General features: G+C 45.5%; 1 protein-coding gene across 7 annotated transcripts in view; it reads left to right on the top strand.

Annotated features, from left to right (window-relative positions):
• Positions 1-25,840, top strand: part of PARP4 (poly(ADP-ribose) polymerase family member 4) — a 354,633-nt gene that overhangs the window by 137,057 nt on the left and 191,736 nt on the right. For 6 of the 7 annotated variants that reach the window (XM_075337414.1, XM_075337416.1, XM_075337418.1 and 3 more), the window contains exons 30-33: positions 2,000-2,116; positions 6,539-6,598; positions 18,392-18,472; positions 22,029-22,073. In XM_075337414.1, coding sequence (XP_075193529.1) covers positions 2,000-2,116; positions 6,539-6,598; positions 18,392-18,472; positions 22,029-22,073 — 303 coding nt within the window. The remainder of the gene's footprint in view (positions 1-1,999; positions 2,117-6,538; positions 6,599-18,391; positions 18,473-22,028; positions 22,074-25,840) is intronic. The other variant, XM_075337413.1, reaches the window with a different exon arrangement.

Raw genomic sequence — 25,840 nt, 5'->3', positions numbered from 1 at the left:
AAAGCTGTTATAGTGTCTGCCATTACTACCTCTTGTGGTAGGGCATTCCACAGTCTGACCGCTCTAACTGTAAAGAACCCTTTCCTATTTAGGTGTCGGAATCGCTTTTCTTCCACTCGCAGTGAGTGCCCCCTGGTCCTTAGTATTGTTTTCGGAAGAAATAAGTTATGTGTCAGTCCTTTATATTGACCACACATGTATTTATACATATAAATGAGATCTCCTCTGAGACGTCTTTTTTCTAAGCTAAACATATCTAACTTTTTCAATCTGCCATCATATGGGAGGCCTTCCATTCCTTGTAATAGTCTAGTTGCCCGCCTTTGAACTGACTCTAACTTCTGAATGTCCTTTTTAAAATGTGGAGCCCAAAACTGGATCCCGTATTCCAGATGTGGCCTTACAAGTGATTTATAGATGGGTAACAATACGTTGGGATCACGGGATCTAATCTCTCTTTTTATACACCCTAGAATCTTGTTTGCTTTAGCAGCTGCTGCCTGACATTGAGTGCTGCTGCTCAGCTTATTTGTAATGAGAATACCCAAGTCCTTCTCCTGTTCTGTAGTCCCGAGTTTACTTCCATTTAATGTATACGCAGCTATAGGATTACTCCGTCCTAGGTGCATTACTTTACATTTATCAACATTAAATCTCATTTGCCAAGTATCTGCCCATTCTGACATCTTATCCAGATCTTTTTGTAATATTGTACTATCCAGGTCAGTTTTTAATATCCTACATAGTTTGGTGTCATCGGCAAAGACTGACACTGTACTATCAATCCCATCCACAAGGTCATTAATATAGAGAGTAAGAGAGTAAATACAAGAAATCACTTCTAAGACATCTTCTCCAGGCCGCAAAGATGGTGATTCTCTGGCATTGAAGGTCTCCGGATCCCCCCTCCCTTAGAGGAGTGGTTTTCCGAAATCTCCAGTACACATAGAATGGAATCTCTAATTGCCCATACTGAAAAAGAAATTGAATTTGTAGCTCTGAAATGGTTTCATTGGGAGGCCTTTCTCTCCTCTCCTTTATATTGTCATATTCTCAAATAATCGCGCATATTACCCGTGTCCTTGCTTCCTTCTTAAGTTCTAGTCTATTTCTTTCCACTTCTTCTGACATAATGGCTAACTTCAATTTTGAATTGATATTGAATCATTTTGTCAGTTTTGGACATCTTGTGGTGATTTTATGATGATTTTGATACATGATTTATTCCTCTTGAATCCATGTTTGTATGGTTATATATCTTAATTACCTAATAAAATGTAAATTACAAAAAAAAATTTGAAATTTTTTTGACATTTTTGTCATATTTCTGATATTTTTATAAATAAACACAAAATATGTTGACCTAAATTGACCATTATCATAAAATATAATTTGTTAGTTTTTTTCCTATCTCAAAATCATTGGGATATATTGAAACATTCGAGAGTTATTGCCACATAAAGTGACATGTCAGATTTGAAAACTTCAACCTGATCTCTAAAAGGGGTTGTCTGTGCATGGGCCAAAAATCTGCAGACTGCTAAATCATGATAGTGTGACAGTGCGCACACTGTCATGATTTCCCAGTATGGTCATTGCGAGCATACTTGTAGTAATGTGCCAATGAGTCGCATCTAGATTCAGTCATCTCACTTGTTTTGAGAGAAACCAAAGACGTCTAGTTGGCATGTGTATGGAAATCAGATACATGTGGTCACGTGACCGGCCGAATTTGATGAATCGTGACAGTGTGCACACCAAATACTTTCAGGATTCGGCAATTTATAGTCACATAGAGTGATTGCAGGCATTTTTTTTTCCCCAGACCCGGACAACCACTTTTATGTGCAAGTCCACATATTCCATAGCCAATATATAGGCATACATAGAATCATGGCAGCACTCGCACCATTGAGAAACACTATGCAACACTATTTATAGATTATGGGAAATTGTAATATTATGACTGGGAAAATAAAGGTTTCTTCTTTCTCTTTAGAGTGCAGAAGAAGACATGGACATTGAGCCAAATGTTCTTGAAATTATATCCGCAGAAGATGTGGATATTCTGCCCTATATGGACTGGTCAGATAAAGCAGATGTAGAAGAACGTGCTGTAAGTGCACATTTATCACTTTTTATTTTTTCTTTTGTTTAAAAGGTGAAATGGCAAAAAAAAATTAGCTAAAAGAAACACAAAATATGTTTATTATCCTGAAAGCAAAACGTCAAAAAATCATGAATCAACCATAGAGCAGATATGCTACAAAGCACTTAATTGTAGTTTTAATCAGGTTAAAAGGAGCCTGTCATGTTGAGCAGGAGACCTGACTAGTCCACCTCCGCCTACTGGCTGGCTTCTGTCTCCAGGTGATTGACAGTTCACTCCTAAGGGGCACTTTGCACACTACGACATCGCAAGTGCGATGTCAGAGGGGTCATGTCGAAAGTGACGAACATCCGGCGTCGCACTCGACATCATAGTATGTAAATCCTAGATGATACGATTAACGAGCGCAAAATCGTCGTAATCGTATCATCGGTGTAGCGTCTGGGAATTCCATAATTACGCTACTGCGACAGGTACGATGTTGTTCCTCATACCTGCGGCAGCACACATCGCTGTGTGTGAAGCCGCAGGAGCGAGGAATATCTCCTACCTGCGTCCCGTCTGCAATGCGGAAGGAAAGAGGTGGGCGGGATGTTTACGTCCCGCTCATGTCCGCCCCTCCGCTTCTATTGGTCGCCTGCCGTGTGACGTCGCTATGACGCCGCACGACCCACCCCCTTAATAAGGAGGCGGGTCGCCGGCCAGATCGACGCCGCAAGGCAGGTGAGTCCATGTGAAGCTGCCGTAGCGATAATGTTCGCTACGGCTGCTATCACAAGATATTGCTGCTGCAACGGGGGCGGGGACTATCGTGCTCGGCATCGCAAGCATCGGCTTGCGATGTCGTTGTGTGCAAAGTGCCCCTAAGTGTGTGCATCAGGAGAGACCTGTCAATCAACCGGGGGCGGCACTGGACTAGTCTTGTATTTTTCCTCTAGTCCCCAGCCAACTGTTCAAACTATGCTTTCTCTACAACCACGGAGTTTTGAAGAGAAAAAACATACCTGGTTTTGGGACATAAATCTCCTGACAAATTCCCTTTAAAGGGAACCTGTCCCGTCCTTTTTTTTTATTTATATATATATATATATATATATATATATATATATATATATATATATACATACAGTGCCTATGCAGATTTAGCAGGTTTACACATTCGGAATTAACTTGGCATTGTGACATTTGGACTGTAGATCGGCCTGGAAGTGTGAAATGCACTGCAGCAAAAAAGAATGTTATTTCTTTTTTTTTTTTTTTTTTTAAATTGTGAAAAGTTTATTCAGAGGGTCATTTATTATTCAGCCCCTCAAACGACCAGAATTCTGTTTGGTTCCCCTAAAGTATTAAGAAGTATTTCAGGCACAAAGAACAATGAGCTTCACATGTTTGGATTAATTATCTCTTTTTCCAGCCTTTTCTGACTAATTAAGACCCTCCCCAAACTTGTGAACAGCACTCATACTTGGTCAACCTGTCTCCACTGTTGGGAGCATCATCCGGAAGGGGAAGGCTTATGGAACTACTGTTAGCCTTCAACGGCCTGGACAGCCTTTGAAGGTTTCCACCCGTGCCGAGGCCAGGCTTGTCCGAAGAGTCAAGGCTAACCCAAGGACAACAAGGAAGGAGCTCCGGGAAGATCTCATGGCAGCGGGGACATTGGTTTCAGTCAATACCATAAGTAACGTACTCCACCGCAATGGTCTCCGTTTCAGACGAGCCCGTAAGGTACCTTTACTTTCAAAGCGTCATGTCAAGGCTCGTCTACAGTTTGCTCATGATCACTTGGAGGACTCTGAGACAGACTGGTTCAAGGTTCTCTGGTCTAATGAGACCAAGATCGAGATCTTTGGTGCCAACCACACACGTGACGTTTGGAGACTGGATGGCACTGCATACGACCCCAAGGATACCATCCCTACAGTCAAGCATGGTGGTGGCAGCATCATGCTGTGGGGCTTTTTCTCAGCCAAGGGACCTGGCCATCTGGTCCGCATCCATGGGAAGATGGATAGCACGGCCTACCTGGAGATTTTGGCCAAGAACCTCCGCTCCTCCATCAAGGATCTTAAGATGGGTCGTCATTTTATCTTCCAACAAGACAACGACCCAAAGCACACAGCCAAGAAAACCAAGGCCTGGTTCAAGAGGGAAAAAAATCAAGGTGTTGCAGTGGCCTAGTCAGTCTCCTGACCTTAACCCAATTGAAAACTTGTGGAAGGAGCTCAAGATTAAAGTCCACATGAGACACCCAAAGAACCTAGATAACTTGGAGAAGATCTACATGGAGGAGTGGGCCAAGATAACTCCAGAGACCTGTGCCGGCCTGATCACGTCTTAAAAAAGACGATTATTAGCTGTAATTGCAAACAAGGGTTATTCCACAAAATATTAAACCTAGGGGTTGAATAATAATTGACCCACACTTTTATGTTGAAAATTTATTAAAATTTAACTGAGCAACATAACTTGTTGGCTTGTAAGATTTATGCATCTGTTAATAAATCCTGCTCTTGTTTGAAGTTTGCAGGCTCTAACTTATTTGCATCTTATCAAACCTGCTAAATCTGCAGGGGGTTGAATACTACTTGTAGGCACTGTGTATATATATATACCGTATATATATATATATATATATATATATATATATATTTATTAAACCGCCCCAATGTGTATTCACTGCTGTTGTGTACATCACTAATTTGTTTGTTTGGTTTTTTTTTTAAACAAAACTGTTATCATAAAAAAACACTTTTTGTGCTCATGCGAATGCATTACAGACTTTTCTTCAGTCATAGAGCTGATGTTTTCTTTAGTTCAGTCACAGCCCCTCTTCAAGTTATGCATGCCCCCCGCATAATGATTGCTGTGACTAGGCTGACGTCATCGCAGGCTCGCATATAATCTCGTGCTTGCGCAGTTCCCCTCAGCTGACCGGACATGTGCACTGAGTCTAGGTGTACATCCTATGTCCTCGGTGTATGGCCTAAAACATGGGAATTTTTTTTCCAAAGGTTTAGACACTTTTCAGCATATTATTTACCTATCTAATCTGGCTGACAATCGCCCGATGTACGAGCAAGACGTTTGTTATATCACTAGTATCTTTTGCTCCACTCTGCAGCGCTTACCTTATTCTGCGTCTTCACCATTATTGCTCGTAAGATATTCACCACTCCTCTTCTTCCTTACATACAGTTCAAATTTGGAGAGAAAAGGGTTAATAGACCGCACTGTCGTAGAAAAGAGGATCCATGTAGAAGGAGTGATTTTATTTGTCTACGCGTTTCAAAGCCTTATGGCTTCTTCCTCAGGACAAATCACATACGTATATGATTTGTCCTGAGGAAGAAGCCATAAGGCTTTGAAACGCGTAGACAAATAAAATCACTCCTCCTACATGGATCCTCTTCTCTACGACAGCGCGGTCTATTAACCCTTTTCTCTCCAAATTTGAACTGCATCTCCACGTGGGTTCTGCCATACTGACGCGATTACAGTGGTTGTGACTCTCACAACCACACCAGGTGAGTCTACCTTTACAACACCATTGCTGACAGTGTTTTAGGATAAGACCCTATTTGCACTTCCTGTCTCTTCCAGCACTTTTAACCTTCTTTCTTCCATAAAATATACATGTTGACACACACAAGTATGTTGTATCTGCTTTCAGATGGTAGGGGCAGCGCAGAATGAGATTACAGGCCCCTTGGCTATAGATTGTATAGTAATTGGCTATAGCTTGTATAATACGCTAATTCAAAAGTAATTTTAGTTTTTATTTCATAAATCAATAGTACACATGAAAATAACCAACGTTGTAAAATACAGTGTATCCACCCATATCCTGTCCACTGCCATTAACTTGAGAACGGCGGCAGCTATAGGCATAGAAGTGGTGTCTAGGTATAGTAAAGTAGCCATGCACTTCGCAATGAAACCACCTATAGCGCCACCTGGTGGAAAACAATGGATCTAGCATTTTTATCTTGAAAACGGAACGAGATAGAGAAAAAAGTGAATTACAAAGTTGTAGGGCATCATCAATTCAATACGAATCAACACCTTGCATACAGAATCAGCATGATAGCGCCAGAATAGCACTGGCTGTAGCTTATATAGGAAAATCCTGGTGATTGGTTTGCTTTAAACAAACATGTAGACAGAAGAATCAGAAAATGATAATTCACGATATTCTGACTTTGCTAAATATTTTTGCGTGAATAATAAAATTGTGCAATATTTTTTCTTATATTTGTATGTTGTATATTTGTATGTTGTATTGATTGCAGGAGGGTTATTTTCATTCAGTTCTCAAAAATAATGTAAATAATATATGAATACAGATAGAAACTGGAAAAAGAGAACCTTTAACACAAAAAAAAATCTATTGTGACTTTGTGAAACTTTTTAATATTTTGCTTCTAGATTTCTAGTAAAGGTTCATCTAGTTGCTCCACAGACAACGGAAGTCGGTCGGCCTCACCTGTAAGTTTTTATTTTAATATCTGTTATTGAACACTAGCTCAGTGGTTGTTTTTGTTTCCTTTCGGTACTTCAGTCCTGGGAGGCTTTCCAACCAACGCCTCTGTCAGTGTGGGAGTTGTACGTTCTCCATGTTTGTTGTGGGGTTGGTACATTTTCCCTGTTTGTTGGGGGGTTTGTATGTTCTCCCTGTTTGTTGGGGGGTTTGTACGTTCTCCCTGTTTGTAGGGGGGTTTGTATGTTCTCCCTGTTTGTTGTGGGTTTTGTACGTTCTCCCTGTTTGTCGTGGGGTTTGTACGTTCTCCCTGTTTGTTGTGGGGTTTGTACGTTCTCCCTGTTTGTTGTGGGGTTTGTACGTTCTCCCTGTTTGTTGTGGGGTTTGTACGTTCTCCCTGTTTGTTGTGGGTTTTGTACGTTCTCCCTGTTTGTTGTGGGTTTTGTACGTTTTCCCTGTTTGTTGTGGGGTTTGTACGTTCTCTCTGTTTGTTGTGGGGTTTGTACGTTCTCTCTGTTTGTTGTGGGGTTTGTACGTTCTCCCTGTTTGTTGTGGGGTTTGTACGTTCTTCCTGTTTATTGTGGGTGTTGTATGTTCTCCCTGTTTGTTGTGGGGTTTTCATGTTTAATCCCACATTCCAAAAACATATTGATGTGTTAAAGGAGTTCTCCACTTTAGAAGACGAGAAAAACAAGTTAAAGAGTCAGCTCATTACCGTCATTTATAGCACCTCTACAGGGTAGGCCATTATTTTCTGATATGTATTGGGTATTTGGACCAGAAGCTGTCTTTAGGACTCGCAGAAAGGAAAAAGAATTTTGCCAGCATCCATAAAGGGAGAAAAAATAATGTTTTTCTTTGTCTCACAGAATGTCAGCACATCTTTTTCAAGTGTAATGCATTAAAAGAGCTATGTGGTATATAAAGAACTTTCAGCCACTCAAAATGTTTATATACTTGTATTACAATAATAACATAATATGAGGAATATAATATTGTGCAGAATGTTCAAAATCATAAATAACAACATATAAAATGAGACATTCTCAAGAATACTGTCCAATGTAAGTAGAATTTTGTGAATCCCAAGTGATGCTAAAATTGTAATTATATTGTCCATCAGGGCCAACTGCACGTGCGTGGGCATCCTCAATGTGAATATGCATGATCAAAAGGCAGGACATCATAATAATATAGCAACGCAGGACTTAAGTTTAAGCGAGAGGTGAGCGAGAAGTCAGAGGTGTGGGAGAAGTCAGAGATGTGGGAGAAGTCAGAGGTGTGGGAGAAGTCAGAGGTGTGGGAGAAGTCAGAGGTGTGGGAGAAGTCAGAGGTGTGGGAGAAGTCAGAGGTGTGGGAGAAGTCAGAGGTGTGGGAGAAGTCAGAGGTGTGGGAGAAGTCAGAGGTGTGGGAGAAGTCAGAGGTGTGGGAGAAGTCAGAGGTGTGGGAGAAGTCAGAGGTGAGCGAGAAGTCAGAGGTGTGGGAGAAGTGAGAGGTGAGCGAGAAGTGAGAGGTGAGCGAGAAGTGAGAAGTGAGAGGTGAGCGAGAAGTGAGAGGTGAGCGAGAAGTGAGAGGTGAGCGAGAAGTGAGAGGTGAGCGAGAAGTGAGAGGTGAGCGAGAAGTGAGAGGTGAGCGTGAAGTGAGAGGTGAGCGTGAAGTGAGAGGTGAGCGTGAAGTGAGAGATGTGGGAGAAGTCAGAGGGGAGCGAAAAGTCAGAGGCGAGCGAGGGTGGGGGCTCTAGATGACTCACATGTCAGTAAGGTGCTCAGCACAGAAGAAAGCCACGTCGTCATAAAGACTGTCATCTATGGGGGGGGGGAGCATGAATGGTAACAAATATAAAGAGAAAGGTGGTATAGCTATTTAGTGGAATATTCTGTTGAAGCGGTGGTCCGGGTATACAATGTTGATGAACTATCTGCAGGATTGTTCATCAATAACAGATTGGTGGGAGTTCAACACTCAGCGCACTTACTGATCAGATGTCATTTGCCCTAGTAGCGGTCAAATGTAAACGCTTAGAACGGAGCAGATATAGCTGCCTCTGTATGGTACTGGAGTACAGCACCTATTTGTTTGGAGAGGAGCTGTGCTGCGGTACCCGGGTCCAGGAACAGCCAGCAGTGGCCGCTACTCTTTGACCGGAGCTGTGCTTAGTAGCTCCATTCAAAATGTTTAGATTCAGCAATTGCCAGAACAAATAGCAGCTGACCAGTGAGCGCCCTGGGTGTCAGACCCCCATGATATCTTATTACTCATCCTGCAGAAAGGTCATAAACACCACATGTCTAGATAACCTCTTTAAAGCTTCATCTTCATCCTCATAATATTAAGCCAAAATTTTAATGAGTGATGAGTAGTGATGAGTGAGCACTTCCATGACCTGGTTTTCGGTACTCGAAAAGAGCAGGTCGGATGCTTGGACAGCATCAACTAGTTTAATGAGTATAATGGAAGTCAATAGGATGTGCATCAGTGATTTTAAGAAGGAGTTGTATAGACTCTGAAACGCGTTGAATATTAAAATAATGAAGATTAATACCCCAGAATGATTTCTTCATCCATACGGCAGTGCAGATTAACCCTTTCCTCTGCTCTATGTATACCAATTCATCCTCTGGGTCTGCGGCAGCCAACGTGGTGATCTGTTATGCTTTTTTGGTAGTTGTGACCCTCACAACTCCCACAGGTGAGTGTTTTTTGTGCTATTTATTATACCAGGATAAGACGCCATCTGCACCTTTGTTTCTTTCCAGAAACAATTTTAGCAATAGGAAACTTGAGCATTTTTCTGGAAGATACTAGAGTTTCCCATTGACATTCCGACCAACTCGTTTTGAGGACCGAGCATGGTAGTGCACGCTTATCACTAGTTAGAAGACATGAAAGGGAAAAATATGTTATGTAAGCACATAAGCATCAAGTGCCCAATTGGACTGACTTATATGAGTGGATTCCCAAAGGAGGACTCCTATAAATGCACAAAATCCCACATATGTAGACCTAAAATTACTGCCCAAAATCAAGTGGGGAAAATATAGAAGAAACCTATTCCCACATAGTCAACGACAAACAAATAATAAAGCAAAATTCCCAATCTACAGTTAGGTCCAGAAATATTTGGACAGTGACACAAGTTTTGTTATTTTAGCTGTTTACAAAAACATGTTCAGAAATACAATTATATATATAATATGGGCTGAAAGTGCACACTCCCAGCTGCAATATGAGAGTTTTCACATCCAAATCGGAGAAAGGGTTTAGGAATCATAGCTCTGTAATGCATAGCCTCCTCTTTTTCAAGGGACCAAAAGTAATTGGACAAGGGACTCTAAGGGCTGCAATTAACTCTGAAGGCGTCTCCCTCGTTAACCTGTAATCAATGAAGTAGTTAAAAGGTCTGGGGTTGATTACAGGTGTGTGGTTTTGCATTTGGAAGCTGTTGCTGTGACCAGACAACATGCGGTCTAAGGAACTCTCAATTGAGGTGAAGCAGAACATCCTGAGGCTGAAAAAAAAGAAAAAATCCATCAGAGAGATAGCAGACATGCTTGGAGTAGCAAAATCAACAGTCGGGTACATTCTGAGAAAAAAGGAATTGACTGGTGAGCTTGGTAACTCAAAAAGGCCTGGGCGTCCACGGATGACAACAGTGGTGGATGATCGCCGCATACTTTCTTTGGTGAAGAAGAACCCCTTCACAACATCAACTGAAGTCCAGAACACTCTCAGTGAAGTAGGTGTATCTGTCTCTAAGTCAACAGTAAAGAGAAGACTCCATGAAAGTAAATACAAAGGGTTCACATCTAGATGCAAACCATTCATCAATTCCAAAAATAGACAGGCCAGAGTTAAATTTGCTGAAAAACACCTCATGAAGCCAGCTCAGTTCTGGAAAAGTATTCTATGGACAGATGAGACCAAGATCAACCTGTACAAGAATGATGGGAAGAAAAAAGTTTGGAGAAGAAAGGGAACGGCACATGATCCAAGGCACACCACATCCTCTGTAAAACATGGTGGAGGCAACGTGATGGCATGGGCATGCATGGCTTTCAATGGCACTGGGTCACTTGTGTTTATTGATGACATAACAGCAGACAAGAGTAGCCGGATGAATTCTGAAGTGTACCGGGATATACTTTCAGCCCAGATTCAGCCAAATGCCGCAAAGTTGATCGGACGGCGCTTCATAGTACAGATGGACAATGACCCCAAGCATACAGCCAAAGCTACCCAGGAGTTCATGAGTGCAAAAAAGTGGAACATTCTGCAATGGCCAAGTCAATCACCAGATCTTAACCCAATTGAGCATGCATTTCACTTGCTCAAATCCAGACTTAAGACGGAAAGACCCACAAACAAGCAAGACCTGAAGGCTGCGGCTGTAAATGCCTGGCAAAGCATTAAGAAGGAGGAAACCCAGCGTTTGGTGATGTCCATGGGTTCCAGACTTAAGGCAGTGATTGCCTCCAAAGGATTCGCAACAAAATATTGAAAATAAAAATATTTTGTTTGGGTTTGGTTTATTTGTCCAATTACTTTTGACCTCCTAAAATGTGGAGTGTTTGTAAAGAAATGTGTACAATTCCTACAATTTCTATCAGATATTTTTGTTCAAACCTTCAAATTAAACGTTACAATCTGCACTTGAATTCTGTTGTAGAGGTTTCATTTAAAATCCAATGTGGTGGCATGCAGAGCCCAACTCGCGAAAATTGTGTCACTGTCCAAATATTTCTGGACCTAACTGTATATATATATATAATTGCCTTATTCTGTCTGTCTGTCTGTCTTGCTCCAAAATTGTGTCCTTACGGTGACACAAAGCGGATTGGCCGCTGGCCTCGCCATGGCCCCGACCCCCCGCAAGGATTGGCCGGCCGCTCGCACAGGCTCCGCCCCCACACGGATTGGCCTCTCGCCCCGGCACCCTGCACGTATTGGCAACTCGGCCACGCCCCGCCCCCCTCACGCAATGCACGCTCGCTCTGGCCCCACCCTTGCACGCATCCCCCGAACTGACACGGAGACACCGACTCCCAGGTGAGTACTGTACCCCCGGGAGCCCACACCAGCATACGCCGCCAACCCAGCCGACACAAACCCTCGCATTGCTGGGGTTTGCCGCCGTATGCTGGTGTGGGCTCCCGTGCGAGTGGGGGACAGGATGCGCTGGTAACCATGGTAGCATAGTTACCAGCGCATCAAGGTCCTGCAGCGGCGGAACATCCACGCGCACACAAATAACAGACACACACACATCAGATCACACTCACTCTCACACACACCTCACACACACATCAGATCGCATCCACACACTCACAACATCTGGCGATATCGCTTGCTTCTCGGCCGCGATACTGTGCTGCAGTGAGCTTCCAGGACCTGCCGGAGGATCACATGGCCAGAAGCATGTGGTATCTCCGGATGTTGTGAGTGTGAGCGCGTATGTGCAATATCGTCAGTGTGTGTGTGTGTGAGTGTATGCGATCGGGTGTGTGTGAGTGTATGCGATCGGGTGGGTGTGTGTGTGTGTATGCGATCGGATCTGTGAGTGTCGGCAGAGGAGCACGGCGTGCTGGAGGAGGCTGGGAGGAGAGAGGCTGATCCTGGGGAAGGCTGGGAGGGGGAGGCTGATGTTGGGGGAGGCTGGGAGGGTGTAGGCTGATGCTGGGGGAGGCTGATGCTGGGGGAGGCTGGGAGGAGAGAGGCTGATGCTGGGGGAGGCTGATGCTGGGGGTGGCTGGGATGAGAGAGGATGATGCTGGGGGAGGCTGGAAAGAGAGAGGCTGATGCTGGGGGAGGCTGATGTTGGGGGAGGCTGGGAGGGTGTAGGATGATGCTGGGGGAGGCTGATGCTGGGGGAGGCTGGGAGAAGAGAGGCTGATGCTGGGGGAGGCTGATGCTGGGGGTGGCTGGGATGAGAGAGGCTGATGCTGGGGGAGGCTGATGCTGGGGGAGGCTGGAAGGAGAGAGGCTGATGCTGGGGGAGGCTTGGACGGGGAGGCTGATGCTGGGGGAGGCTGGGAGGAGAGAGGCTGATGCTGGGGGAGGCTGATGCTGGGGGAGGCTGGAAGGAGAGAGGCTGATGCTGGGGGAGGCTGATGCTAGGGGAGGCTGGGAGGAGAGAGGCTGATGCTGGAGGAGGCTGGGAGGAGAGAGGCTGATGCTGGAGGAGGCTGGGAGGAGAGAGGCTGATGCTGGGGGAGGCTGGGAGGAGAGAGGCTGATGCTGGGGGAGGCTGGGAGGCGGAGGCTGATGCTGGTGGAGGCTGGGAGGCGGAGGCTGATGCTGGGGGAGGCTGATGCTGGGGGAGGCTGGAAGGAGAGAGGCTGATGCTGGGGGAGGCTGATGCTGGGGGAGGCTGGGAGGGGGAGGCTGATGCTGGGGGAGGCTGGGAGGAGGGAGGCTGATGCTGGGGGAGGCTGGAAGGAGAGAGGCTGATGCTGGGGGAGGCTGGAAGGAGAGAAGCTGATGCTGGGGGAGGCTGATGCTGAGGGAGGCTGGGAGGTGGAGGCTGATGCTGGGGAAGGCTGGGAAGAGGGAGGCTGGGAGGAGAGAGGCTGATCCTGGGGAAGGCTGGGAGGAGGGAGGCTGGGAGGAGAGAGGCTGATGCTGGGGGAGGCTGGAAGGAGAGAGGCTGATGCTGGGGGAGGCTGGGAGGAGGGAGGCTGGGAGGGGGGAGGCTTAGAGAAGAGAGGCTGATGCTGGGGGAGGCTGAGGCTGGGAGGAGAGAGGCTGATGCTGGGAGGAGAGAGGCTGATGCTGGGAGGAGAGAGGCTGATGCTGGGAGGAGAGAGGCTGATGCTGGGAGGAGAGAGGCTGATGCTGGGGGCAGAGAGGCTGATGCTGGTGCAGCATGGGGGATGGAGCACGATGGGGGGTGCGCAGCATGGGGGATGGAGCACGATGGGGAGTGCGCAGCATGGGGGATGGAGCACGTTTGGTAGTGCGCAGCATGGCGAATGGAGCACTTTTGGGACTGCACAGCATGGCGGATGGACCACGTTTGGGAGTGCGCAGCATGGCGGATGGAGCATGTTTGGGAGTGCGCAGCATGGCGGATGGAGCACGTTTGGGAGTGCGCAGCATGGCGGATGGAGCACGTTTGGGAGTGCGCAGCATGGCGGATGGACCACGTTTGGGAGTGCGCAGCATGGCGGATGGAGCACGTTTGGGAGTGCGCAGCATGGCGGATGGAGCACATTTGGGAGTGCGCAGCATGGCGGATGGAGCACGATGGGGGGTGCGCAGCATGCGGGATGGAGCACAATGGGGGGTGCGCAGCATGGGGGATGGAGCACGATGGGAGGTGCACACCTCCCCCCAACACACACACACACACACACACAACACACCACACACACACTGGGAACCACAAACACCGCCCTACACAGACACCCACACACACAGACAACGCTGCACACACACAACACCCAACACACAAACACTGCGGCATACATAAATATACGCACATACCACGCAACACACACACATTGCACAAAACATACCTCCCCCCAAAACACACCACACCTACACAAACCGCGCAACACACACACACACAACGCTACAGACACACAGCGCTCCACAAACAACGCAACACACGCAACACACATACAACACCGCTCTCACCCCCCGCCACACCCAGACAACACCCAGAACATGTACAGCGCCCTACATAAACACTTGGTAACTACAGACAACAACATCTATATATATATAACAAAAATCATACATTAACTACACAATACGTAAATTCTAGAATACCCGATGCGTAGAATCGGGCCACCTTCTAGTATGTATTCATAAACATATTCAAAGTGATACCCAACATATGAACTAAAACAAAACAACGGTCAGTGGTCACAGATCTGAAGATCTTGAGTGGCCTCCTCAATCCTGCACAAAGACCCATCAGGTCATAGGGACACATCTTCAATGGGTAAGGAGGTATAATAATCAAAATGTGAGAAAAAAATGAAACAATATATTAGAAATTGTCATATCAAATGGTAAATACCAGTTATACGACAGGTCTTAAAAACCACCTGACGAGGATGTTACAGCAAGTAATCATCAAACCAGCTACCAAATGTATGTATGGACCTTATATTCAACATTAAAGACAACCTGTCAGTTGATACATGCTGCCCAATTTTCGGACAGCATGTACAGTGCCTTGAAAGAGTTTTCATCCCCCGTGACCTTTTTCACATTTTTAACATTACACCCAGAAACTTAAATGAATTTTTCTGGCATTCATTGCCATATACCATAAGTAAGTAGCAAGTGTTGGTGAAGTGTAAAGGAAATGATACACGGTTTTCTAAGTATTTTAAAAATATAAATCGGAAAATTGTGACGTGCATTTATATTCAGCCCCCTGTAAATCTGATACCCCTAAATAATATCCGGAGTCACCAATTGCCTCTAGAAGTTACATGATTAGTAGATTGAGTCCACCTGTGTGTAATTTCTTCTCAGTATAACTTCAGCTGTTCTGTGAAGACCTTAGAAGTTTGTTTGAGAACATTAGGGATCAAAGAGCATCATGAAAACCAAGGAACATGCCAGACAGGTCAGGGATAAAGTTGTGGAAAATAGTAAAGCAGGGTTAGGTTATAAAAAAAAAAAATATAGCCCAAGCTCTGAACATCTCACTGAGTTTTGTTCAATCCATCACCCAAAAATGGAAGGTGTATGGCACAACTGCAATCCTACCAAGACATGGCCATCCACCTAAACTGACATCCCAAGCAAGGAGAGAACTAATTAGAAAAGCAGCCAAAAGGCCCATGGTCACTATGGAGGGCATGCAGAGATCCACAGCTTAGGAGGGAGACTCTGTCGACAGTACAACTATTAGTTGTACTCCACAAATCTGACCTTTAACCTTCGTCAGGCTGCATAATTTTACAACGTTAACAGCGACACCTTATCTCGGAAGGGGGTGGAGATGTTTTATTGAAATTTGGCCAATATATTCTGGACCAAAACTGCAGAGATGTCACGAAATTTCAGCCCTCTACGGCTTTTGGAAAAAAAAATGTACTGCAATTTTAAAACGGAATAGTTACAATTGTACCTATTCAGCCGGACAAAGGTTAAGGAAGAGTGACAAGAAGAAAAACATTTTTGAAAGCAAGTCATAAGAAGTCCCAATTGCAGTTTGCAAAATGTTATGTAGGGGGCACAGCTAGTTTGTGAAATTTAAATCTGTCCAATAATAATATTAACATATTAATTATAATATAATAATAATACAGTATTTATTCACTTCTAAAGCACCATTAATTCCACAGCGCTTTACATACATTGGCAACCCTGTCCCCTTTGGGGCTCACAATCTAAAGTCCCTATCAGTATGTTTTTGGAGTGTGGGAAGAATCCGGAGGAAACCCACGCAAACAATGGGAGAACATACATACTCCTTTGCAGATTTTGTCCTTGGTTGGATTTGAACCCAGGACCCCAGCGCTGCAAGACTGCAGTGATAACCACTGAGACACCGTGCCGCCCAATAATAATAATCATAATAATAATATCACTTAACATTGAACAGAATTAAACTGAATCTGTCAACAGGTTTTAGTTATCTTATGTGAGACCATCATGATGTAGGCAAAGAGACCCTGAATCTAACGATGTATCACTTAGATTACTGGCTTGAGCCGTTCTGGCACAATCAGAGTTAATAGATTTACTCATGTAGCAGAGCTGAGAGAGCTGTCCCACCCACTGCAGGTTCTCAATAGTGATTGAGCATTGATAGTGAGGTGTTAATGAAAGGAGGGGGCGTACCGGACTGTCATGCCTGTGACATTGCAGTCAAAGCATTGATGTGTCCTGCTCCTTAAACAAACATGGCAAATAAACAACAGACTGGACCTTGACAAGAGAGGCATCCCTGAATTCTATGTTTTAACCCTTGCAACATGTTGTTTTCAGATTAGATAGCAAAAACCTGCCAACAGATTACCTTTAAGTATTCTGACATCTCCATATATAAAGTATGAGCCTGTTGGAGCCAGGCTGGTAGGTAGTAGTGGCCATACGCTGAGGGGTTACCAGGCCACAGCATGGCTGGTGGTTAACCCCATACCTCCCAGTCACTGCTACAAGTGAAGGGGAATTACTGTGACTTCCACACTGCAACTCATTCTTCATCTGAGTCAGGAAACAGCGCACAAGGGAGTTAACCAAACGTCTTTTACTATTAACAGTCTCCACATTCAGGGCACCGGCATCGGTCCCATAGTGGTTCCTTTCCTGTCTCTTATTTTCCGCAGATCAGTATAATTTGGCGGCCGGCCGCTTCCCTGGCACCCAGATACCTTCAGGCTCCCTAGGCCCCTCATCCCCCTGGCTGTCGTCAAACTAGCAGAGTCTGGATCAACCAAGCTCCTAAACCCCTCCATCCCACCCACAGGGATTTGCATGCTGCCTGGAAGGGTTTACAGCATTCTCACTCCTCAGGCTATGCTTTTGGCTAGGACCAGAGCTACCCTTCTCCAGAAGGCGCAACTGGCCATCAGCTACCAGGGGGGTTCTTGTTTTTTCAGCTTCAGGGAAAAGGTCGCCTTCCTGACCATCTGGACTATACCCCACAGCAGGGGACGCAGCTGCTCCAATCCCAGTTCTCAGGATGCCGCATGTCCACGGTCCAGGACTGAGCCTTGGGGTCCACAAATTCAATACTCAAATAGGGGCTCTCTATCACTCTCTCCTCTCCGGGACTCTTCTCCCCTTGCTTCCTGGTGTTCACTTTTTATCCCCCCCCCAGTGCTCCTCTCCATTAACCCCTTACTGCTTAACAGCACCAGGTAAGTGACCGAGCACACCGTGGTCATCTTGTGGCCACTTTACAGAGTACAACCATGCACAGTAAAATACAAATGCACAGTAAAATACAAGATACACCCAATCTGCAGGTCTGGGGTGGGCCGAGCCCAGCACCCCCTTACAAGCCCATATTCAGCCCCTCCCCCTATATACAGCATGAGCCCCCACATAGCTCCCTACATACAGGATGAGTCTCCGCATAGTTCCCTACATACAAGATTAGCCTTCATAAAACCCCTATATATTATATGAGCTCACACACAACCCCCTATATAAAGTTTGACGCCTTACTTAGCCCCTTACATACAGTAGGAGCCCTACATAGCCCCTATATACAGTGTGAGCAACCACACAGCCCCTCTATATACAGTATGAGCCCCCAATTAGCCCCTCTATATACAATGTGTCCCCTACATCTAGTATGAGTTCTACGTAAAAAAAATTGAGATTGTTGGTGTAAAAATGGGTAAAGGTTCACGTAGTATGAATACTTTTTCAAGGCACAGTATCAGGCACTGGCTTCCATATGATCTTAGCCATGTATATCACTCTGAAATGTTGCCATGATTCAGGGAAAAGCATACTTTAAAGAGACCAAGACCATGCTATACACTAGTTGGTGGGGCAGATCTCCAGCGGCTTCTCCCTGCCCGCTGCCCTGGATCCACAAGTTTCTGCCGATATGCGAACGTAGGCAGAGAGCTGTCTATCCAGAGCAGCGGGCGAGGAGAAGCCGCCAAGATCCACCTGTCCAATTAGTCTACAGAACGGTTTTGGTCCCGGTGACTTTTAAAGTATGACTACGGATTGGGCAGTATGTATCAGGTGTCAAGTACATTTTAAGGAGGGTAATTCTGATACAGTGCTCTACATGTGAAATATATAAATACACCTAGAAACTTGGAAAAAAAACTATAACATAAAAAATACCTTTTTCACAATGTGTTTTGATCCAGGTATCTACTAAAAGTCCGTATGGTTCTTGCCAGATTGAAGAAGAAGAAGTAGAAGACGAAGATATGGGGTTTGGATTGTTTGTGAGTTCATTTCTTTTATCTTCTACTATTAATCTCATTGGTTGGTTTTCTTTCCTTGGGTCTCGGGATTAATTCTGTCCAACTGACAATGGGCTCTTTGTACGTTCCCCTTGTGTTTATTGTGTAGTTTCAGATTTACATCCAAATTACTAAAATATACTGATCGGTAAAACAAGTGGTCCAGTTTAGAAGACGAGTAAACCAAGTTAAAGGGGTCATCTCATGACAGACGTACTATAGCATGTCTACAGAATATGACCCCATTTTCCGATAGCTGCTGGTTTCACCTATGGGACCCATACCTGTATCCCCATCCCTTATTATGATAGGTGTTGGGGGCCACTAAATGGAGAGGTACTCACCCACAGCTTTCTCTCTCTCATTCTATACTTCAGGTCGTATGGGAATAGAAATTGTTAAAAAGTAATTGTTGTTTTAAAAAATAAATAAATAAAAAAACGTTATATTATATCTTAGCAGAGAAATCTGCCTCTTTCTTTTCCTGATCACTCATTTTCAAAATTCTCAGTTCACAGGTAAAATCTGTGTTCAGTGAATAAAGATTTTATAATTACTGAGATAGATGATGTCACGATGTGACTGTAGGATAGCGAGGGACAGGAATCCTATGCTGTCCCTCAGGGGGACCCCGGGCTATTACTAATCTCAGGGTTACTCCTGTTGGTGGAGAAGCCTGAGCCCCATGCCTGGCTATGCTCCTGACCAGAACTAATATGATTCCCCCTCCCACCAGAAAGGGATGAAGCAGGAGTGAGAGACAAGGGAAACCAAAACTCTGACACAGTGCACACAAATAGGAATAGAAAATGAGAGACTCAGGAGAAAAGCAAGAGCAGGAAGGTGGCAACAAAAAGTGCAACAATGGTAAACTCTACAACCGCACTCAACAACAAGTAATACTACTACCAGATAGTCGGGATCTCACCAGACCAGCTAAGGTAATCTATAGCTGGCATAGTAGGAAGGATCTAGCCAGCATATATAGCAGGGGAACATATGTGATTGGCTCCCCCACAACATGTGATCAAAGGACACTAACAAGGAGACTAGTAGAGATTAAAAGAGAACCTGTCACCAGATTTGGGGCCGATAAGCTGCGGTTACCACCAGTGGTCTCTTATATACATCATTCTAGCATGCTATATGTAAGAGCTCAGGCCGTTGTGTAGAACGTAAAAAATTCTTTATAATACTCACCTAAATGGTCGGTGTGGAGTAGATGGGTCAGATAGGCGTCTCCGGTCTCCGGTACCGGCGCCTCTTCTTTTGGCCATCTTTGTCCTCCTTCAGAAGCCTGGGTGCCTGATGAATCCGACGACATCCACACTAGCCGACACTGGGGTCCCGCGCAGGCACACTTTGATCTGTCCTGAGCAGGGCAGATGAAAGTATTGTAGTGCGCATGCGCGGAACCTCAATGCTGGCTATTGTGGATGATGTTGGACGCGTCATGCACCCTGGCTTCAGAAGAAGGAGTACAAAGATGTCCGAAAGAGGAGGCGCCGGACCCAGAGAACGGAAACGCCCATCCGACCCATCTGCTTCGACCAACTGTTTAGGTGAGTATTATAAAGTAATTTTTACGTGCTACACAGCGGCCTGGGCTCTTATATACAGCATGTTAGAATGCCGTATATACCGTAAGAGCCCACTGGTGGTGGCCGCAGCTAATAAGCCCCAAATCTGGTGACCGGTTCCCTTTAACTCTTGCTAGCCTGCCTGTGAACTATCACTCCGCAGGTTGAAGCTCGGGTCTGCCTGTGTTGATCAGACACCAGAGGCGGCGGTCTCAGAATCTGTTGTCTAAAAAACATCACAATGCCGCTATGTTAGTCGGCGACGTTTGTAAAAATCTCCGTGTGACAGATGATGTTTGCCGCTCGTAAAGTTCTATGGAGAATTTGCAGCAGACTATCTGTTTCTGCCTTTGTCTCCTTCCCCCTCCATAGAATTTAACAAGCACAAACTGCTATTTTCTATCTCAAAAATGGTAAAAAGCTGAAATTCATGAGTAACATCTGAACTCGATGAAGACAGTGAATGATCAGGCCAGGAGGAGAAAGACATACATTTCTTTGATACGATATATTACAAAGTTGCTTATTTTTGTGTGCACTGTTGATTTATGAAATATAAATTAGAACAACAGTTACTCTTTAATTGAATGAAGCAGAACTGCATAAATGCTCTTTGCAGTGTTCATCTCTGGTATAATCTCTTGTAAACTCCTGATATGTATCTTATCATATTAACCTGCCAGATTTATTCAAGTGTGCTCATACAAATTATTTTGAAATCAGGACTGTTTTTACAGATATCACCCCTAATCACCACCCACCCCTCTCAGCTGTATTTACCCTCCGCTGCCATTGGAACCATCCTCCTGTAATTCCAATATTAAATGAGGATCATGTGCAGGACATCAGCCTTATAGGCTGCTGCTGTATCACTTGTCAAAGCCATCCTGTAGACTTGCCCGAGTTTACACAATGAGCTGATCGCCTCAGCTGCATGCTCAATCGCCCGGTAGGGAAACCGCACATGCGCTGTTTTACCCATTAAGCTGGAGTAACACTTGTGAGTGACTCGCGCAAGTCTCGGATCGCATCACCCGGTATGGCCGCACATTCTCCTGACAGGAGCGGGTCGGCTGCATGTATTTCTATGCAGCTGTCCCGCTCCTGTTAGGAGAGTGTCAGACCGTGACGGGTGATACGATACGAGACTCGCGCGAGTTACGCGCAAGTGTGACTCCGGCCTTAATCTGTGATCTGGCTTGAAGCACAGCTCAGCTCTGCTACAATGTGTTGGCACTTGTGTTTGGCACTCTTCTAGTATTTGCTGTTATGCTTTGATCCGGCTTTATTGTACAGTATCAGCATTGTGTTTTGAATTGCTGCACTAACCTCAGAGCGCACACGGCAGTGGTGTACTGCATCCTTCTCAAGCTTGCTGGGCTGCAAGCAAACTTCAGCTGTGCTATGCTGGCTTTGGACTCACCACTGCACTCAGGAAAGGAAAAGTAGTGCTGTGCTAAGCTCTTGTCATTCTTGCTGCACTGCACACTACTGTGTGATGGATACAAGCAGGCTGGACATATCATTGATTTAACTTCTACAGGCACACCGGGGTCCAAGAGGTATGTGGGCCAACTTCTACCTCTATAGCATGTGGAATTGTGCATTATAATGAGCTATTCGGCTGCAAAGGGCCCATATACTGTTCTTGCACAGGGACCTTCTTCAGTCTGTGTCCGCCAGTGGATCCAGGCACAGCCTATATTATCGCTTCACTTTTCACTCGTGTGCTGTGATGAGCTGAAAGCATGGCACAGCAGTGATGTGCTGCTCTTTTTTTCATCCTTGCTGGGCTGGCTTACCTATGACGCAGCTTCTAGTGCTGTGCAGTCTCAGGTTTGGCTCAGAGAGAGGCACAGCAGTATTGTGCTGGCCTCAACTGATGAGCTGAGAGAGGTGAAGCATATAGGAGACAATGCGTGAATTTCAAGGATATAATTTGTCTTATCTATTTTTAGGACGAGTCTTGTGAAGATGATGAGCATCCCCAGGGCCGGATTAAGGTTGGTGGGGGCCCCTGGGCAGAAAATCTGGTGGGGGGCCCATAAACGTTAACATTTTTAGCCATAACAGTAGAGCACGAACTGTAGCATTTAGATATAAATCCAATGAACATTTATCTTACCCTGTTCTGCCACATTCAGATTTACAGCACTACAATACAGATACAGTCCAGGATAACTCACAGCCATCACTTATACACACAGCACAATACAGATACAGTCCAGGATAACTCACAGCCATCACTTATACACACAGCACAATACAGATACAGTCCAGGATCACTCACAGCCGTCACATATACACACAGTACAATACAGACACAGTCCAGGATCACTCACAGCTGTCACTTATACACAGTACAATACAGATAGAATACCGGAGCAATCCATTAGGCACAACACATGATTTCAATTTAAAAGAACCACGGAAAAAACAACAAAGTAGAAACCGTGGAAAGAGCTGCAAACCACAGGCAACAATCAAAAACAGGAGAACAAAAAGTGGCTGATATGCAAAAAATTACAAGTATTTATTAAATAGTAATCAATTCATTACAAATATATCGTGGAGAAGATGGAAAAGACATGAAAAAACACTGGCACAATGAATGGTAACACAGTTAATGCAAAAAGCTGCACAAAAGGTTAGAATGATACAATGCAATTCCTAGGGGGGTATCCAGACCTCTGCACTATTGGCACTTTACTATTTGTTAATCTGGCTGCACTGGGTATGTTTTTATGATTGATCATGTACTTACATTGTTACTGCATTGCATTGTATCATTCATTGTTTTTGACAGTACAATACAGATACAGTCCAGGATCACTCACAGCTGTCACTTATACACACAGCACAATACAGATACAGTCCAGGATCACTCACAGCCGTCACTTATACACAGTACAATACAGATACAGTCCAGGATCACTCACAGCTGTCACTTATACACACAGTACAATACAGATACAGTCCAGGATCACTCACAGCTGTCACTTATACACACAGCACAATACAGATACAGTCCAGGATCACTCACAGCCGTCACTTATACACAGTACAATACAGATACAGTCCAGGATCACTCACAGCTGTCACTTATACACAGTACAATACAGATACAGTCCAGGATCACTCACAGCCGTCACTTATACACACAGTACAATACAGACACAGTCCAGGATCACTCACAGCAGTCACTTATACACACAGTACAATACAGACACAGTCCAGGATCACTCACAGCCGTCACTTATACACACAGTACAATACAGATACAGTCCAGGATCACTCACAGCCGTCACTTATACACACAGTACAATACAGATACAGTCCAGGATCACTCACAGCCGTCACTTATACACACAGTACAATACAGACACAGTCCAGGATCACTCACAGCCGTCACTTATACACACAGTACAATACAGATACAGTCCAGGATCACTCACAGCCGTCACTTATACACACAGTACAATACAGACACAGTCCAGGATCACTCACAGCCGTCACTTATACACACAGTACAATACAGATACAGTCCAGGATCACTCACAGCCGTCACTTATACACACAGTACAATACAGATACAGTCCAGGATCACTCACAGCCATCACTTATACACACAGTACAATACAGACACAGTCCAGGATCACTCACAGCCGTCACTTATACACAGAAAGTAGAGTTACTCACATATTTTTAATTGATCCCAATGTTAAGGCAGCCCGGGACGGCTCCAGGTTTTTGTGGTCCCCGGTTGAGTCTCATTGGGCCCCATCCACACACAGACACGCACATACACATACAGGCATACGTACATATACATATTTGAAGACAAATTCACAAAAATACATTTAAACAGACAAATATATGCACAGTCATATACACTGACATACATGCAGACACAGACGCATTACAGGTGTTAATATGGAGAAGTCACTGGCAGCCTCACTCACCTCTCCAGCTTGTTTCCAGCTCCTCCAGGACATGTGGCTGTGTTGCACGATGGCCATCAATAACAGACATGACTGCACACCATGCACACTGACACAGCACTGCTGTATATACATCACAGGAGGGGCTGGGGCCTACAGTATATACATTACAGGAGGGGCAGGGGGCATAGACATTACTGGGGGGGCATAGATGTTACTGGAGTGGCAAACAGCTCTGGTGGCGTACACATTACTGGGATGGGTGGCTTAGCGCTCTGGGGGACCCATATAGTTCTGGGGTGCCGCACAGACTGCTCTGATTCATATATACACACACACACACAGCTCTGCTTCACACACACACACGCACACGCACACACACACACACACACACAGCTCTGCTTCACACCACACATCTTTCTTCAGCTCTGCTTCACACACACACAGACAGCTCTGCTTCACACACACACACACACACACACAGCTCTGCTTCACACAAACACACAGCTCTGCTTCTCACACACACACAGCTCTGCTTCACACCACACATCTTTCTTCAGCTCTGCTTCACACACACACAGCTCTGCTTCACACACACACAGCTCTGCTTCTCACACACACAGCTCTGCTTCACACACACACAGCTCTGCTTCACACACACACACACAGCTCTGCTTCACACCACACATCTTTCTTCAGCTCTGCTTCACACACACACAGCTCTGCTTCTCACACACAGCTCTGCTTCTCACACACACACAGCTCTGCTTCACACACACACATCTTTCTTCAGCTCTGCTTCACACACACACATCTTTCTTCAGCTCTGCTTCACACACACACACAGCTCTGCTTCACACACACACACAGCTCTGCTTCACACCACACATCTTTCTTCAGCTTTGCTTCACACAAACTCTCACACACACACACACACACAGCTCTGCTTCTCACACACACAGCTCTGCTTCACACACACACACACACACACACACAGCTCTGCTTCACACACACACACACACAGCTCTGCTTCACACCACACATCTTTCTTCAGCTCTGCTTCACACACACAGCTCTGCTGCACACACAGTTCTGCTTCTCACACACACACAGCTCTGCTTCACACACACACATCTTTCTTCAGTTCTGCTTCACACACACACACACACACACACAGCTCTACTTCACACACACACACAGTTCTGCTTCACACCACACATCTTTCTTCAGCTCTGCTTCACACACACACACACAGCTCTGCTTCACACACACGGCTCTGCTTCACACACACACAGCTCTGCTTCACACACACACGCAGCTCTGCTTCACACACACACACACTTTCACACACACAGCTCTGCTTCTCACACACACACACACACAGCTCTGCATCACACCACACATCTTTCTTCAGCTCTGCCCCTACCTGCTCTGATGCCATCCTCCTGCTGCTCCGGTATAGGCCGCCATCCTCCTGCTGCTGTTCCGGTGCCGCGGCCATCCTCCTGCTCCGGTTAGTCTCCTCTCCTGGCCGCGGCGTGGGTCTCCTCCGCGGCCGCGCGCGTGGGTCTTCTCCTCCGCGGCCGCGCGCGTGGGTCTTCTCCTCCGCGGCATCCTGCTGTGACGTCCGCGGCGTCCTGCTGTGACGTCCGCGGCGTCCTGCTGTGACGTCCGCGGCATCCTGCTGTGACGTCCGCAGCATTGGACGCCGCAACAGAGCAGGGAGCAGGCACACCTCTGACCCCGGAAGTACAGGCGATGGTACTTCCGAGGTCAATCAGCGTCCTGCGCCCGCGGTTTGTTTTTGCGTGTTAGAGACGCAGATACAA

The sequence above is a fragment of the Anomaloglossus baeobatrachus genome, chromosome 2, assembly GCF_048569485.1.
Source record: "Anomaloglossus baeobatrachus isolate aAnoBae1 chromosome 2, aAnoBae1.hap1, whole genome shotgun sequence".
NCBI lineage: Eukaryota > Metazoa > Chordata > Amphibia > Anura > Aromobatidae > Anomaloglossus > Anomaloglossus baeobatrachus.
Note: the sequence above shows the minus strand (reverse complement) of the source record. Positions and strands in the feature narration are given on the sequence as shown.